The sequence below is a fragment of the Acanthochromis polyacanthus genome, chromosome 2 (assembly GCF_021347895.1).
Source record: "Acanthochromis polyacanthus isolate Apoly-LR-REF ecotype Palm Island chromosome 2, KAUST_Apoly_ChrSc, whole genome shotgun sequence".
Classification (NCBI taxonomy): domain Eukaryota; kingdom Metazoa; phylum Chordata; class Actinopteri; family Pomacentridae; genus Acanthochromis; species Acanthochromis polyacanthus.
Window position 1 is genome coordinate 31,167,873 of NC_067114.1, and position 18,433 is coordinate 31,186,305.

The 18,433-nt window shown below is 41.0% G+C and overlaps 1 protein-coding gene across 3 annotated transcripts in view; it reads left to right on the forward strand.

The window, feature by feature from the left end:
* The window catches only part of LOC110952429 (protein shisa-8), a 166,575-nt gene that overhangs the window by 123,038 nt on the left and 25,104 nt on the right, over window positions 1-18,433 (forward strand). For all 3 annotated transcript variants that reach the window (XM_051942378.1, XM_051942370.1, XM_051942373.1), the window contains one exon: window positions 15,412-15,528. In XM_051942378.1, the coding sequence (XP_051798338.1) occupies window positions 15,412-15,528 (117 nt within the window). The remainder of the gene's footprint in view (window positions 1-15,411; window positions 15,529-18,433) is intronic.

Below are 18,433 nucleotides of genomic sequence, written 5' to 3' on the forward strand. Positions count from 1 at the left end.
ATTTCAAATGTTTGGAATAAGTTTGTATATGTCCTAAATATGTCATCATCAAAAAGGTGGTGGAGGTGGGTGACTCCTCTCTCTGCCCATGTCCTGAAATAAAGAGCTATTTTATTGTTTGCAAAATCAGGGTTGTGCCCGATTGGGGACAGTATGCTGGGTTTTAATTGGGAGCCTGTGACCTCCAATGTTTTCCACCAAGCAGACAAGGTGGAGGCGATCATTGGGTTCTTGAAGCAGGAGTGATGTTTAAGGGCAGAAGTGATAAAGGGCAGGTCAGAGATTTTGATCTGGTTACAATCTAACTGTTCTAGTTCCAGCCAGGAGTTATATTCTACATGTGGATGAATCCATTTGTTGATATACTGAAGTTGGTTGGCTAAGTAATAATACATGAAGTTGGGGGCTCCCAGTCCCCCTTCTGATTTATTCCTCTGGAGGGTGGCCAGACTGATTTTAGCCTTTTTGTTCTTTGAATAGAATTTACCAATGGCAGAGTCTAACGATTGAAACCACTTTGATGTGGGTTTAAACGGAATCATGGAAAAGAGGTAGTTGATTTTAGGTAATATTTTCATTTTGACTGTAGCTATTCGTCCCAAGAGGGAGATGGGGAGGTTATTCCATCGCCTTAGATCTTCACAGACTTTGTCCAAAAGTGGGGTGTAGTTCAGGTGAACTAGCTCTGAGAGTTTGGAGGAAATATTTATGCCCAGATATCGAATGTTGCCAGTAGGAATAGAATAATTCAAGGTTTGGACGGTGGGATTCCATGAGTTTTCTGTTAAAGGTAATATGATTGATTTTGACCAGTTGATGGAGTAGTCTGAAAGACGTGAGAGGGTTGTAATGAGGCTAAATACTTCCTTCACTGAGGTTTTCGGTTCTTGTAGGTAAAATAAAATGTCGTCTGCGTATAGGTTAATTTTGTGTTCAGTCTCCAAAGCACAGATACCTTTGATATCAATGCTCTGACATACAGCTGTTGCTAATGGTTCGATAGAGATCGCAAACAATAAAGGAGAGAGTGGGCATCCTTGTCTCATTCCCCTTTGCAAACTGAAACTTTGTGAAGTGATTCCATTAGTGGTTACTGTAGCCTTTGGTGAGTTGTACAGAGCTGATATCCACTGGATAAAAGACTCTCCGAAGCCAAATTTGCGGAGCACAGCGAAGAGAAAGGACCAATTGACTTTGTCAAAGGCTTTTTCTGCATCCAGTGACATAACGATAGCTTCTTTGTTGTGGTGTTGCGTCAGAGAGATTAGATTAAGAAGTCTTCTGATATTGTTGGTGGAGTGTCGGCCATTTATGAAACCTGTTTGGTCATAGTGGATTATTGACGGGATAATTTTCTCCAACCTAGAGGCAAACTTTCTTTTTTATCACACAAACGGTTCAGCAAAAAAGTATTTCTGAAAGCATTTGAGGTGAGAAATAAACTATGCAGTTGTTGATTCTGTTTTCATTTTAGTGCAGCAACAGTTTAGAGGTTTATGAGTTTCCAGAGGTATTGGACATCCACTCGTTGCAGCACATACTGCATGAGCATGTATCGAGACTTGAACTTTATGCAAATGCAGCATGTGGCGTTTCACATAGACAATGAATAGAAACTGCTAACATGACGGAAACTGTGGACATACCAGTAGAAAGATCTTGTTTCCCTTTTAATTCTGAGCGTTAGCACCACTCCTGCAGCTGTTTGAATGCTATGGTGTCTGACATGTTGTGAGATGGGATGACTTCTTGTTCCGGTGCATCTCAAGGATGCTCTATCAGACTGCAATCTTGGGAGTTTAGAGGTCAACACTTTTGGGCACTTTGTTGTGTTTCTAGAGCCATTTGTGAGCAGTTTTTGCCGTGGAGCAGAGTGCATGGTGCTTGTTCAGGAGGCTGCTGTCTGAGAGTGTTGTTGCCATGAGGGGGTGGATGATGTGTGTCAAAGTAACATCCATTTAAATGACAAAACACAAACATTTCCCTCCAAAACATGGCATTGTAATGAGATTATCAGTGCCATTTCATCAAACCTGCCACTGGTTTTATTGTTGTGGCTAATTTCTGTATTGATAGCGTTAAATAGACTTATATTCATTGTCCATCATAGAAATTAGTAGGGTTCTTTTCTTCAGACTTATTAGATAAATTACATTTTTTCAGAGTGCATATAACCTCCTTCAACACTAAAGTACAAATGGCTTTTGTCTCCACCTAGACCAACAGTTATACACCGATGCTCTGTTGGCGTCACGTCTCCAGACATCAGTAAACCTTACAGACAACCTAAATCCTCTGAGTCTCCGGTGTGTCTCTCTGTCTGCCTCCTCATCCTCTCCCAGCCTCGCTGAGCTTCTTCATCAGTCGCTGCAAATCATGTTAATTGCTAATTAACATGAATGGTGTGCACACTGCTACATGTTATGCTGTAATAACACAACAAAAACCTCTTAAACTCTCTCTGCTCTCTCTGTCATTCTCTTTCTCTGCTGGTTGGGAACAGCCCTGTGGTCAAACTGGAGACCAGCCAGGGATCTTTCCATCAATTAGCTGATATTTTTTCCCCGTCTATCTCTGCCTTTAACTCTCTCTGCCTTTCTAGTTCTTCACTCCATTCCTCCCTCTCATTATTTCCACTGTTGTTGGCTCACCAGAGAAACATGGCATCTGAATGTAGGACACTTAAAAAGGAAAAGCTATTTCTTCTCAATGTTCAGCAATCGCTCCTGAAAACCAAACACGTTTTAGGCGGGCAGTTTTTAATTAGCTTTGCTTTTTGGTGGATTTATTGCCATGCACCTTTAAGTTACTATTTTTGATGGATGAATGAGTGAGGAGAGCCGGTGGTTCTTACCAGACGACAACACAATTTACACTCTTAAAATGACAACACAGTCGCCTCCCTGCACCGCACACAGTGTGTCATTACTGTGTATCAATTACACGGGGAAGTGAAGATCTAGTTCTAATTCAATCAGTCAGCGTTGGTTACACATTCCTCGCTCTGCCTTCCTCTCCCATTTCCCCCCTCACTTCATTCTCACCGAGGCGTTTCAGTTGTCGTGGGCTTGTGGACGCTGGTGTCAGTGTGTGACAGTGTGCGTCTATTTCATCCCTTGTGGTAAACGCTTCAGTTTTTATACTCATGGTCTTGACTACATGGATGTCAGCCATCATGGCCTCACCTTATTTCTTCAGAGGATTAAAAATGGTATGTGGATACCAGAGCTGGAGAAATAATCAATTAATTGAGACAAGATTGAAGATTCAAAGTTTTTAATTTGATACATGCTCATGCAGTATGTACTGTGAAATGCAAAATGACTGTTCTCAAAGCTGTGAAATGCCAATAAGACATTATAAAAAGGACAAATCTCAAAAAACAATGGAAAATTTTGAAGAAAAGTCAGTATATCATAAGGTAGTGTCTACAGATATGGACCTGTACCCGTAGCCTGTGGGCTACGGATACGGCACTTTCCATTTGCCAGACAGATACGGACCCGTTCGCAAGTCAAGAAGCTGCTAACCACTGCAAACTGTTGAAAGGTAAGCAAAGGTTAAGGTTAGGGTTGGTGTTAGGGTCAGGTTTAGGGTCCGTACCTGTAGTACCGATGCTACGGGTCCGTACCTCCAGTGTCTACCGGGAGTCACGTGACCAGATCTCGCGTATCTGATTGGCAAATGGAAAGTACGGGTCCGTACTTCTAGCAACTACCATATCATAAATAAAGAGGTAGATATCTTCAACTAAAGAGCAGAGTACACTGTGCAAGAAGATTTAGTAGCTGTCGACTATTCATTTAATTGCAGTCTTTTCAATACTGATTATTAAAAATCTGAATTCCTCAATCCCAGCTTCATAAATTTGAATATTTTCTGATTTCTTTATGCGTTTGTGACTATAAACTGATCATCTTTGAGTTGAGACTTTTGAGGACGTCATCTTTGGCTTTGGAAAAGAAATTTTCAACATTTTACAACAGGAACAACTGATGAATTAATCAAGAAAATACTCAATAGATTAACCTGCAATGGAAATATGTGTAAGCTGCAGCCTTGCAGGGGGTTACTGTATTGTTTGTAGCTTTAGTTAGTGAGGAAGCTAGTTACTTTAGTTTGCATGTTTATTTTTTAAAATAATATTACTAACAGTAAAAGCAATAAGAAAAAACTAAAACGGTATTTGATCTGTACTGAGTCCACAGGGTCAGGCAGAGACATTTCTTAAACACTACTGTTCTAAAGTTTGGGGTCATGCAGGCAGTTTCATGTCCTGTTTTCCTTAAAAACTTTCACTTTTATCCATGTGCTAACATAACTGCACAAGGGTTTTCTAATCATCAGTGAGGCCAAACACAGAAGCTGAACACAGGAGTGATGTTTATCTGACACCGACTTATTGCTCTGTACCCCAATGGAGATATTCCATTAAAAATCAACCGTTTCCAACTAGAATAGTCATTTGTCACATTAACAATGTCTACACTGGATTCATCATTCATTTCATGTGATCTTCATTGAGAAGAACTGCTTTTCTTTCAACAATAAGGAAAAGTGACCCTAAACATTGGAGCGGCAGTGTACATGTCGGACTACATTCTTATCCATTTATACTACCCTACATAAATAAAATAAAATCTACTGTACCTGCCAACCTAGTTTCTTTTTTTTGTAATTATATTTTATTTGAGTTTTTTGGTTATGCAATGGACAAACATAAAATGGGCATGAACATATATTTTCCACTTAGGCCTTTTCAGGCTTTTTGGTTTACAAAGAGAATGACTGCTCCATTCTGTATTGTTCATGAGTCCACTCCGCTTTGACAGTCTCTTTGTCTCCTGCATCCACTTTCAGGAGTTCCAACCCATTTTGTTATAGCCTCTGCAGAAGACTTTTAGTCCACAAATTATTTCCTTTAAAACTATATACAATAAAAGAGAATTCCTGAACACATAAAACAGGGGGCTTGTCATTATAAATCACAACATAACCAAGGTAAGAAGGAGCATTCGTGAGCTTGTGAGTCATACAAAATCTTCATGGAGAGGCATTATAAACTTAATCCATTTGTTCCGAACAATGTAAAATTTTACCCTTTGTGTCCTCAAGGACCAAATCATTTTGGTTGATGGCTATGACTGGTATTTATATTGTGACAATTTTGTGGTATTTTCTAAGATTCACAAGTGTCATGGTACTTGTGTCCAAACTTATGGCCATGGCTGTAGTTCAGTATGTTTAGTATAAGGGTAGCCACCCCTCTCCTATGACCTGATTTATGTGAGGAAAAAAACACATTTAAAAACCCATTCTTTTCAGTTTTACATGCTCAGCGTCACTCATGTGAGTCTCTTGCAAGAAGGCCACATGTGCCTTCTCTTTTTTTCAGTTTCGACAGAATCTTGCTTCTTTTAATTGGGTTCAAGACTCCATTCACATTAAATAATATAAACTTCACTGGCTCACCTTGCATATTGTTCCCTCTCATCTGATGTAAAGCACCTTAAAGCTTCCTCTCTTGGTCAACAATATTTGCTCCCCCATAAACCAGCAATATAAACAGTTTAACCTAACACTATTAACCTTCTGAACATAAGAAGAATGAACAACTTCAAGGACTTCAAACCGTAATGCCCGATCACTTACTCCCCTAAACACTAAGGGATAGCCTCCGTTAACCCATTGGACAGGATGGTCCTCTGCTGTGATGACAGTCATATGGAACGGGAAAAAAAAGACATTCTCTGTCTCGGCTCTCACATTATTACTCATTTTGCTGTCAAAATCAAGATTACGTTTTTTAAACCAAAAGTTGTTTCCCTAGCACATAGCATTTTAATGTCATTTATCCCGTGTTTTCAATCTGTTCCCGTCGGAATACTTGCAGCTTTTCTTTGTAGCCCAGTACACCGCCACTCGCCCTGGGTGTACGCTGCGTCCTCGTCGGCTGCCACATCCACCGCTGCACTCTCTCGAGGAGCGAACCCGGTTGGGTGATCACCTTTACCGGTATGCCTCGTTTTGCCAGGTCCGCTGTAGCCTCCTCTGCTGTTTCATATACTCTGGTTCCCTCTGCGTGAAACACTCTCATCCGAGCTGGATACAAGGTCTGGAATCTGATGTCATTTTCCTTTAGGACTTTCCGTGTTTCCGCGTAGGCCCGCCGTCTCACCATAATATCAGGTGCGTAGTCATGGTCGAGGTAGATTTTAGAGTTATTCCAGGTGAAGCCCTTTCTTTGTCACACCAGTTTAATCACCTCTTCCTTCTTCCTAAAGCTGAGAAACTTAACCAGGATCGATCTAGGTTGTGCTCCTACCGGTGGCCATGGCGCCAACGCGTGGTGGGCCCTCTCAATCTGTAGCTCCGTCGTGGCCGGGATATTGAGGTTTTCTCTGAGTAGTTTCTCCACAAAAGGAGTAATCTCCCTGGCTTCACCCTCTGCCCCCTCAGGCACCCCGTATATCCGTACATTCTCCCTCCTCAAGCACCCTTCCTGATCTGTTAGCTTAGCGTGTAGCTGTTCTTGTAGCTTCATCATTTCTGCCATCACCTCCTCTGCATTTTGTAGCCTTTCTTCGGTTTCTAAAATTCTTGTCTCACCCACTTCCACTCTTGAACTGGTCTTAGCAATCTCAGTCTTTATATCTTCCATTTGTTTCTTGCTATCTTGCCTGAATTTACGTATTTCTCTGAGGATAAGAGTCAGATTCACGGGTCCTTCCCCTCCATCCATTTCAGCATCATTCAGACTAGCGGCAGATATGCTAACTTTGGCCCCCTCGTCCTGCTGCGTTTCGTTGTTTTTCTCTGTATTTTGACCCAGTTTTCTGCTTTTCTGCTTAGACGACATCTCCGCCCCCCAGTCTATTCTCTTATTGTCCTTTATTATTTCTTTATATATTCTTATGGGGAGAAATAACACTCTGATGCCGAGAGACCTCGCTCTATGCTGCCATCTCCCTCACGACCCGGAAGTGATCGCCATCCTAGTTTCACGCCAAAATGTGCAACAGCTGCACTGATCTACAGAAGAAATTGCATTATTTACACAATAAATGTTATAAAACTTTGCAAAGCTTAGATTTCTTTATGGGCATATTCTTCTGTCACCGTTGAATCCAGAAATCAACTCAGTGCTTGGTGTTTTTATGACTGTATTTTAAACCTAAGTAAGCAGTTTTGGTGCCTGAACTGAACCAGAAATTTGTGCCATAAACTAAAGGAAACAACGACTGAAAACTGTCTAAAGTAAAAAAAAAAAAAAAGGAAATAATGCAAATAACCTGACAGAGGACTGAATCTACATTCTCTTGAGTGAAGGCCTTGGCCAATGCTAGCATCAGAACTCCTAATTTAGACTTTGCTGCTCTTTTCGTGTGCAAAGTGAAATTAACTCTGAAGTCAGATGGTGTGGAAGCTGGGCAGTAGAAAAAACCAAGGCTTCTTAGAATTATACAGCCTTGGTTTTTTCTACTGCCAATACATTTTTCACTGTTGACCGATGCGGCTTTTATACATTTTGGTCTCAGTATGCATATCTGATCACTGCAACTGTTCTGCATTTATATTTTATTAAAAAAACCTGCACCAGGAGGGCACTGTGGAGCATGAGTAGAGAGTAGACGCGTCCTGACCAGCTCCTGCATATTTTGTTAAAATAAGCTTGCAAACTACTCCTTCGCTCTCCTGAACGGCCCAAGTCTTGTCAGGAAGGTTCACAAGATGACTGGCAAGGGCGGTACACGCCAGGAACAAGCAGAGAAAGGCCGCTCGCTACGAAATAAGGACAAGGCTGATGCTAGTAGCGGTGCTAGCCCTCGGCCACTTAATGGCGACGACAACACTGACGACGAGGAGCCGTCTCTCTCTCCTCCGTGATCAGGCTGATTGAATCATTTCGGAACGAAACTCGTGCCTCAATGGGCACCCTTCAATCCAAAATTGACGCATTTGCCTCTCGTCTCACTGATGTCGAATCTTCACTTCAAAATATTGACGGCAGAGTCGCGGAGCTCGAGGCTAAACGTGAAGCGCTGAGCAAAAGCAACATGATGCTTGTGTCCAAAACTGAAGACTTGGAGTCGAGAAGCAGATGGCAAAATCTGAGGGTATTGGGAATCCTGGAAAATATCGAGGGACCGCAGACAACTTCATTTATGGCGGACTTTTTTGCTGAGCTGCTGGGCATTGACAACCCTGGAGCTTCTCCATTGCTAGATATACGTAGCCCACCGCTCATTGGCTCCCAAGCCCAAACCAGGAGCCTCTTCGCGCCCGATGATCGTCAAGGTCCATCACTTCCAGGCTAAACAGCGGATCCTCCGACTTGCGAGGGAGAGAGCCCCGCTGATCTTCCGCGGCCACCAGGTGCGTGTCTTCCCGGATTTCACCATGGACGTCGCTAAACAGAGGGCTGCATTCACCAGCATCAAGCAGAAACTCCGAGCTGCGGAGGTCAGATATGGCCTCTTGTTTCCCGCACGGCTGCAGCTCACCTTCAACACCCCAGAGGCTGCTGAAAAATACTATGAGGAAAAGATCGTCCCAGCTCGACCACCGGTAATGGGATCTGCCCCAAATGGTTAAGTTCTTCCTGGTTCTGCCTGTCTCTCTACTCAGGATCCATGTTGGCCAGGTAGGAATCCGCAGGTTTAATGTTTATGACTGTGACTTCTCTGAACGTTGCTGGCTTCGCGAATTGAACTGCTTGGCAAACTGGCCCCATAAACTGTTTGTTATGCCATATGATGTTCGGGACTCTCGTGGCTGTATTTACTACACGACATCCATTATCTATGCTCCACCTGTTATGTAGTGGGCCACGACTTGTTTTTCTTTTTTGGCCTTCTTTTTTAAAATAAGCCTGACAAGTTAAACTGCTTGACAATCTGTCATTTCACACTGTCTGAGGTGCCACCATGTGGGCCTGACAGGAGATTGGTTATCTTCTCTGTTGTAATTTTTACAGTTTATGTACATGTGTTAAGTCATTCCTTCTGTTGTAGTTTTGCTAATGCACACGTATACATCTGGAGGACTGGTCTAGTGCACAGTTTAGATGCACAGTGGTAGCTTTAGATTTTAGTGCTTTGTTTGGGGAAGCACTGGGGGGTGGGGTGGGGCGGGTTTTATTATTGTTATTAGTTTTTTTTCTCTCACACAGGTGTTTTTTTGTTTTTTTGGTTTCTTGACTGTCTGATATTCAACACCTTCTCCAGATTGACATTGGGGGTTAAACATACTTCTATGACTATCTCAGGCATGCATTTGCTTATCCGAAACCCGCTTGATTATGGTTGATAACTCAGCAATTAAACTCTGCTCATGGAATGTACATGGGATCCAGAGCCTTGTCAAACAGAAGAAAGTTCTTAATTTGTTAAAGAGGGAAAAAGTTCAAATAGCTTTCATCCAGGAGTCTCACCTGAGTAATGAGAGCATCAAAAATTAAAGAGTGATTGGGTTGGCCAGATATTTTATTCCTCCTTTACATCGAGAAGCAGAAGGGTTGCAATTTTGATCAATAAAGCTTTGCCCCTTACTGAAGTGAAGGTCAGGAGTGATAAACTTTGACGTTATGTAATGATCTCAGGGACACTATATGGTGATAATGTCTCTTATTTAAATGTCTATGCTCCACCAGTATGTCCTCCTGACTTCCACACCAAAGTATTCTCCCTGTTTTCAGATTGGATTGTTGAATCCTCAGTAATTGCAGTAATTGATTTTAACTGCTGTCTCAACCCCATCTAGATAAATCACATACTGGATCAAGATCTGGTGTCGGTACTCGTCAGACTCTTTTAGGCTGCTGTAGAGATTTAGATCTCATCGATACCTGGAGGGCCCTCCATCCTAGAGAAAAACAATATTCTTTCTAAAGTACATAAATCCTCCTCAAGGATTGATTACTTTTTCACACCTAGTCATGCCCTCCAAAAGTGATCAATGGGTATATTGTTATCTCAGATCATTCCCCATTGTTTCTGGTTATGTCCTGTAAAGAGCAGCGTCCTCCACCACAGTGGCGATTTAAAAACTATTTACTTAAAAACCCTGATTTCATAGAATATTTTACAGAGCAGTTCAAGCTCTTTCTGGCTGAGAATGACACCCTAGAAGTCTCTCCTAGTGCCCTTTGGGAGACTGCTAAAGCTGTGTCGAGGGGCTTTGCATTTCCTTTTCTGCACATCTCAAACATAAGAAGGAGGCAGAACAGCGGAATTTAGAACAACAGTTAAAGGAGCTTCAGAGAGACTTTGATATCAACCCTTCCAATGACCTGAGATCCCAAATTGATACCACACAGCAGCTCTGGATACACTCATGTCATTAGAGGCTCGGAAATCCCTGTTTTTTGCTAAACACAGAATGTATGAGTTTGGGAATAAGTCCAGTAAATGCTTGGCAAATTTAGTTAGGGCTAGGTCTGACCACAGGCTATTTCAGCCATAAAAGACGAGACAGGTAAAATAGTTCATTATGGCAGGGGATATTAACTTTAACTGCAGTCAATTCCAGCCATTTTCAGTAAAAAAATCGCTAATATTTCTATTCTTAAATTAAAAAATGACGAAAAATACGGGGATATTGACGCGCATCGCGAGGTGCATTCCTTGAAAACGAGCGATTGGTGATTTATAACCGACTTCAGGACATGTTTTGGACAATAGATTACTGGTGTGTCATCTGGATGTAAAATGTTGGATTATGGCCTTTTTTTGTGGAATCTTTTTTTCTGTGTGTAATATGAACCCGGAAATGTGAGTCGCGCTGTGTGATTGAAGCCGTGTATAGAGAACGGATGGATGAATATTCGTTTTGTCGGACAAATGTGTTTTTCCTCCCTCCGCTGTGGGTAATCGCATCTGAAAGTGGTTTATACTGGTTGGATTCATGAGAATCTAACTTTCCATCAGTGTATAGTGTTTGTATATCGCGTTTGCAGCGTCGGACATTCTTGAAATTCCTATGCAAATTAGTAGGTGTAGCCGCTGGCAGTACACTGAAGTTTAAGGGTTAACAGATGCTTTCAGGTGTTTTATGAATCTTTATATAATTTGAAACTGAGCCTCTGTCTGAAGCCCTGATGCAAAACTTTCTATCAGCTATCAGTTGCCCAGGCTTCTCAGACCATAAAGATCTGCTAAACAGCCCTATCTCACGAGAAGAAGTCATCTGGGGCTGGCTATTAAGAACACAGAACAACGTCCCGGGGCCTGATGGCCTGACTCCTGAGTTTTATAATAAATCTTTTCAGGAGCCAGCTAGTTGACCCTCTGCTTAAAATTGTTATGTCATTCGTTTAATTCTGGGCCCACCTCCATAATCGAATGATGGAATACCAACATTTCGCTGAGTCTGAAGAATGGCCGACCATTCAGAGATTGCTCCTCATACAAGACGTATTGCTTGTCTGGATGTAGACAGAAACTTATCGCAAGAAAATTTAGCTAGAAGAATTAAGAGCATGTCCTCCCAGACCTTATTTCGATGGACCAGACGTTTTATTTTAGGGCGGAATTCCTGTAATAATATTAGGAGACTGCTGAATATATTCCAATATGGCACCAATTTGAAACCTAAAGCTGTTGTAGTCTCTCTCGATGCCGAGAAGGCTTTCGACCAGAGTAGAGTGGCCATATTTGCTGAGGGTCCTCTCTAAATTTAATTTAGGAGATAGCTTCATCAAATGGAGCTCTCTTTTATACGATTCCCCTCGTGCATCCGTCATTTCAAATGGTTGGAAATCTCCCACATTTGCAGTTAGGTGTGGTACTCGCCAGGCTGCCCAATCTCTCCTCTCCTGCTTGCGCTCTGCCATTGAGCCCTTAGCAGAGGCGATAAGGAGTGACCCTCAGGTGGCTGGCATTACTATAGGGCCCCAAAAGCACACTATTTCCCTTTATGCGGATGACGTGTTGCTCTTCTCAAGCAACCCTGAAGTCTCTACTGTCACAATTGTTGAAATTACTAAAATTTTCGGTCAGTTCTCAGGCTACAAGATTAATTACTCAAAATCAGAGGCTATGTCCCTAACCCTTCATACCCCCTCAATCTCTTCTAGCATAGCCCCTTTTCGTTGGTCCCCTTCTGGGTTCATCTATCTGGGTATACATATAACGCCGTCCCTGTCTGGTCTTTATCAAGCCAATTTTATACCTCTAATCTGTAAAATTAAAGAGGATATGGCATGCTGGACCAGCCTCCCACTATCTCTTATAGGTAGGGTAAATCTTTTTAAGATGAATGTACTTCCCTGTCTGCTATACGTATTCCAAATGGTCCCAGTTCTTCTGACTAGAAGATCACTCGCCATCCTAAATAGTGCATTGTCTTCCTTCTTGTGGAGGAACAAACAGGCCAGATTGAAATTGCAAAAATTACAACTTCGCCTAGGAGAGGGAGGGTTGTCACTGCCAAACATTAGATATTACCAACTGGCTTGCCTCGGCCGCTATCTCTGGGAATGGTTTAGAAATGATCCCGATCCACTTGGCTTAGCATTGAGGCTGCCCCTCTGGATCCAATTCCTCTTCGTAATATTTTGTATATTTCTAAAAAATGGGTGGCAAACAGAGTAAGGGCCAATTTCCTCCTCCAAAACACATTAAAGGTTTGGAGAATTTTTAATAAAATAGGAACTCAAGAGGATTCTGTCTCTCTACTCACTCCCATTCATTTAAACCCTGATTTTCCCCCTGGCCTTGAAGACAGTGCATTTCTTCTATGGGCTGAGAAGGGTATTTGTACAATAGGAGACTTAATTGCTGATGGCACGGTTAAATCTTTTAACCAGCTAATTGAACAATACTACCTCCCCTCCAGACATTTATTTAGATATCTGCAGATCCGTAGCTTTGTCTCTTCAAAAGTAAGGTTATATCCTGGTGGGTTCTCTCGCTCTTCTATAGAAGAGGTACTGCGTGACCCTGAGCCCCGAAAACTGATAACTAAATTCTACAATACGCTATCCCCATCGGTGGAGGGCACTGGTCATCTTAAATTGCTCTGGGAGGCCGACCTGGGAGTGACAATCTCAGATGATGAGTGGGGTAATGCGTGGCTGAGCTCATCTGGCTGTTTGTCCACCAACAAAGTTAAGGAAATCTCAATTCAGAATTACCCATAGGCTCCAGATTACACCAGTGCTACGGAATAAATTTAATCCTACACTTTCCAAATACTGTAATAAATGGAAGATTTCAGAAGGATCATGCTATCATTGCATCTATGATTGTCCCTCTCTTCAAAATTTCTGGAGAAAGGTTGGCAAAGAAATTTCCTGCATATTTGGTAAAGACCTGAAACTCACTTCACGGTCCTGCATCCTTGGTCTACATTCGGCACTAAACTTAAAACCTTGTATGCTGAGACTACTTGATGTTCTTCTGTTTAGTGCCAGACGGTGTATCCTACTTCAGTAGATCTCGGACAAACCTCCTAAGGTCTCACAGTGGTTACAGGGTATAATGGAACTTATTCCCTTGGAAGCAACAACCTACTGACTTAAGGACAAACCTCTGTTATTCTGTAAAACTTGGAACCCATTTTTGAACTATATCAGGACGGAGAGTACACAGACCATACAGAAAGGTCTTCATGGACTTATCTGGTCAGACATCTCTAGAAAGAACCAGACTTGAGTATTGGTATCAACCAAACACCATACAGTAACACTGAATGCACGGATATCTGCGTACATATCCCCTCAATTGTCAGCTAGAGATTTCAATGCTGGGTTGTTTTTTTTTTTTTTGTGTGTGTGTGTGTGTGTTTCTCCTCTCTATTTTATTATGTTGTTATATAGTTTTGTCCTGCATACTTATTTTTTGTGAATTAATTTTTGCTTATGGTGGGTGTTTTTATTTTATTTTATTTTTTTATTGTTTTTTTAATTGTTTTTTTTCTTCTGCGGTTTTCACCGTGTGGGAGTGTTTGTTCATCATGTTTGTTGTAATATGAGGTACTCTTATGTTTCTGTATAATATTTTTCTGTATTAATTGGAAAAGTAATAAAGAAACCTTATAAAAAAACCTGCACCAAAGTAGAGAAATGTTAACTATCAGCACAAACGGATTTGGTTGCAAAAAACAGATGTACGATAAATGACAATTCAGACAGAGTGGACAACAAACCTTTCCTTTATAAAGTAACATTAAATTTAGCTGAAATTTGAATAATAAATACCAGAAATATAATACAGAAGGAGTGTGTGTTGTTTTTCTTGTCATTTCTTGTCTGTATTCAAACTGACTGCATGAGGCCTTAATTCAGAAGCGTTTGCATCTGTTCTGCACATGGAAAGCCTTAATGAATATATTTGCTATTTTAAGAGCAAAATTATGTAATGAGGGCTGATAGATATGCAAAAGCCTACAGTTAATGACAGCCTTGTTTGCACAAATACAGATATTTTACAAAACAAAAATTTTCCTCTACGTTTGGGCATCTTGTCCTCCAGCAAAGGACTTTTTCTCAAACACCTCCTAAAGAGAAGTTTTTTCAAAGTCTGGTTTGTTTGTGTCTGTGTGGACATGCACGTTTTATTTATAGGTGTTGCGTGCACATTGCAGGTTTGTGCCAGAGACAACAGCAGCAACAATGGCAGATATACACCAGTTTGTTTTTCTTTTGCATTTGGTTTTCACTAGCAGTTAAGAGCTTCACTTGCAAAAAAAATGAAACAAAAATATAATCATCTTTAAACAATTTACTACTATTTTACAGATTTTTCCCTGCTTTGTTAAATAACAACTACAAAAACTATTCAAGTAAATAATAATTTCCATGTTGACTGTAAAAAATAGATTTAAAAAAATCATGGGAACTGATGCCTTTATAATGTTTGCTCATAAAACTACACTACCTTCCTGGTATTTAAGTCAGCAAAAAGTGGTTTGATTTCATAGATCTTTACCATTATTTCAAAGTAAAATTGTGCATTTTAAAGACTGCACTTTTTAAACTGATTTTTGACAGATTTTACAGTTTCTGATTCTTACATTATTCACTGTATTTTAATGCATCTTTTGTGTCTTCCTTGCTAATAAATTGGGATTTGATATCTGATATTTTCTTTGTTCTGTAGAGAAGAACAAAGAAAACATCAGTCTGTCTAAAAAAAATAACATCTGTATTATTGTGTCCAAAGCCCGTTACAGGAATTCTCCTCTAAAGAGCTCAACATCGAGTTGGTGTACAAACAGAGAGTTTTAATGAAACATGTTTTAAAGTTGATGAAATAAATTCTCCGTCTCAGAGTTACAGAGGGTTTACTTCTGCTCTTTTTTTGTATTGTGTAATCTGGCAGCTCCTTCTTGAGAATATTCTTAAATCTGACATTCCCTTTGACTGACTTTTTGATATTTTTCCTCACTCTGTGTCTCTCCCTCCCTTAGATCACAACCATCTGAACAACGCTGCTCTGTCTCCTCTGGGTCCGGCCATGGCCTTGTCTCACCCTCATAACAACCTGGGAATCGGCTTCAACAAGTACACCTCTCTAAAGGCCGTGGGTGAGGAGGATTACACAAACACACCTACACTGACTCACGGGTATTTCAACGATACATGTTTGAATAGTGGCTGTAGATACTGGTGAGGACGTAACTGGACAGACAGCCTAAAGGTCAGTGAGGTCCAAATGTCTGGATATGTGGTTAAAGCAGAGCAATCACCCACTAAAATAATGTAACTTTCATGAGTCTGCCTCTCATCCAGACATGCTCAACCATAATCTGTGTTTGCGTGCTGTGTCTGATTCCTGATTTTCATATTCCATTGGATCTTGGCAGCCATGATGTAAATATTATGACTAAATTAGGCAGCCTACCACTCTGATTTCAATAATCTTCCAAATATTTGTTTGTTCTAGCAGTTTGAATATATTACAGGGGTTCAGTGTTTCCAAAAATCACTGCAGGTGTTTGTGTGCAAGAAGAAAATTGGCAAAAATATCTTCTTTATCCACCGTGATGCATGATAAGGCAAGGCTGGAACAGTTATGGAAGAAGACGGTTTTTATTTAGTTAGACAAAAAAAGCTGTCGGCACAGCAGCAATAGGGGACTTGACAACATGATGTAGCTCAGCGACGAGCCAGTGTAAACTTTTATTCAGTTCTCTGCACACTGAAACAGTTCTCTGCAACTTTACTGAAAAGCTGTCAGCTGTCAGCAGCGAGGTGTAGAGAAACACACAGGGTTTTGGTTTTATTCTGTCACAAATAATCCACACACTTGTCCAATTACCCAGCAGAACCAAACAGAACCAACAAAGATGTCGAGCCAACGCCCACAACTGCATTCTTCCCCAGAAGCATCAAAACAAAGAAAGTCTAGAGAAGCTCGTCTGGCCCAACAACTCAATATGGACTTTTTGTTGTTTTATAGGGTGCTTTTCATCATGCTACGCTCTACTTGATCATGGATCTTTCGATCCTTTACATGTACCTCAATGAGACGTGTTTAAAGAAAGACTGGTGTATCCTCTCCCTAATGTTGTACATGGTTGGCTACCAACCTGATTACAGCACATCCTAAAAAGATCCAATCACTGTTTCCTCATGCAGATTATTTACTCAACTTTTAGTTTGTAGTGTCGTGTTTAGAAATCCACAGATCATTTATTAGAACGTTATTATATGAACACATGCTATCATCTATCTATATCTATCTAACCCTATCACACAACGCAACACTTAGTTTTTTGTTTGGCATTTTTACTAGAAAAAAATAGAATGGAATCACTTTATTCATCCCCGAAGAGAGATGTATATGCATTACCATTCAAAAGTATGGTTAGGGTTTAGTGCACAAGGGTTTTCTAATCATCAGTGAGCCCGAACACAGAAGCTGAACACAGCTGAGCATTAGAACAGAGGAGTGATGGCTATGTGACCCCGACTTATTGCTCTGCGCTCCTATGGAGATATTTCATTAAAAATCAGCCGTTTCCAGCTAGAATAGTCATTTACCACATTAACAATGTCTACACTTGATTTATCATTCATTTAATGTTGTGTATTTTTCTGCAGATAGTGTAAGTCAATGAATATCCTGCAGACCTATTAAGGCCCAGTAAGTTTCACCGACTACTTGTTCTGGGGTTCAGGTACATGGGTTCTGTAGAGCGTCCTGAGACAATTTGACCTGTAATTGGCACTATATAAACAAAATTTAATTCCAAACATTAGAAGACACAAAGATTTTAGATTGCGGCTAAAGTTTATTTAAACAAAGTTGCTTCACTTCCAGTGGAATCAACAAGAACAAATGTATCACAGAAATTGCAGTCCAATGGATCAATGAAACATACCGTCAGGTTTTGAAAACTTCTGAAATAATGAATTCTGTCGGCATTTGTACCAGTTGGTTTGGCAGGTGATACGTCTGTGCAGCACATCAGAAGTGACGGATGTCACTGACTGACGCTATGGAACCAAAAGACTTCCTATTTGAAGCTTCCTTCATCCTCGTGTCGCTTCCTTGCGTCCCTGTTTCTTCTACAGGGACTCCCTGTTTCTTCTCCTCCTCGCATCTTGAGACACATGAGTATAATGAAAAACACCCACGGTGTTACATGAACACTGCTTTGGTTTTATGACAACCAGGGAAGTCCTGGATGGAACAAAGCAAACATTAGGACCATCGCTGCAACCATTACAAAAACACCGTGTGCTGCATGATCGAGTTCGACTATTATAATGCTGACAGATATTGACAGCTCGCCTTTCTGTTCGTAGTAATCATATTTCAGCTGTGGGAGGTAAAAGTATGATGGCATAAAACCAGTGCTGATGATGACATAACTTGTACTGGAATGATAACTCCACTGATTCACAGCATAAAAGCTCAACACGCACACAGTGAGTTAGGGTTTGCTGGATGCTCAGTGATAGCAGCAGGGTGGAGCTGGAGGTCAGGCCTCAAGGCTGAAAATGCACAAACACACATAAATCCTCTACTTCCTAATGCACAGGCACACTTATGGGACAGAAGTGTAAACATGCATGGAAATATGGACACTCTGATCACTGCAGACAGATAAGGACACGCTGACAGAGATGAGGAATGACAGTTTGGCACATGAACATGTATTGTTCATTGACACAGTAGGGAGCAGAGACATGACTGCTGATCACAGCTGAAGAGCATCTGACACAGAAACTACAGAGCCTGAGAAGGACGGAGAAATAATCTGTTGAGCAGCTACTGTGAAGGGTGTAGAATTAAACTTCAGAGTAATTTCTGACACAGCGGAACCTTCGTGTAGACAAATCATCTGCTGTCATCAGATGTAAGAATGACAAGGAACAACTGAAGATTGTGTGATTATTCGGTATATTATCACAATCATCCTGATCTTCAGTTGTGGGTTTGTATTTTGAAAAGGTTTCCAAGAAAGGTTTAAAAGCTGAAGA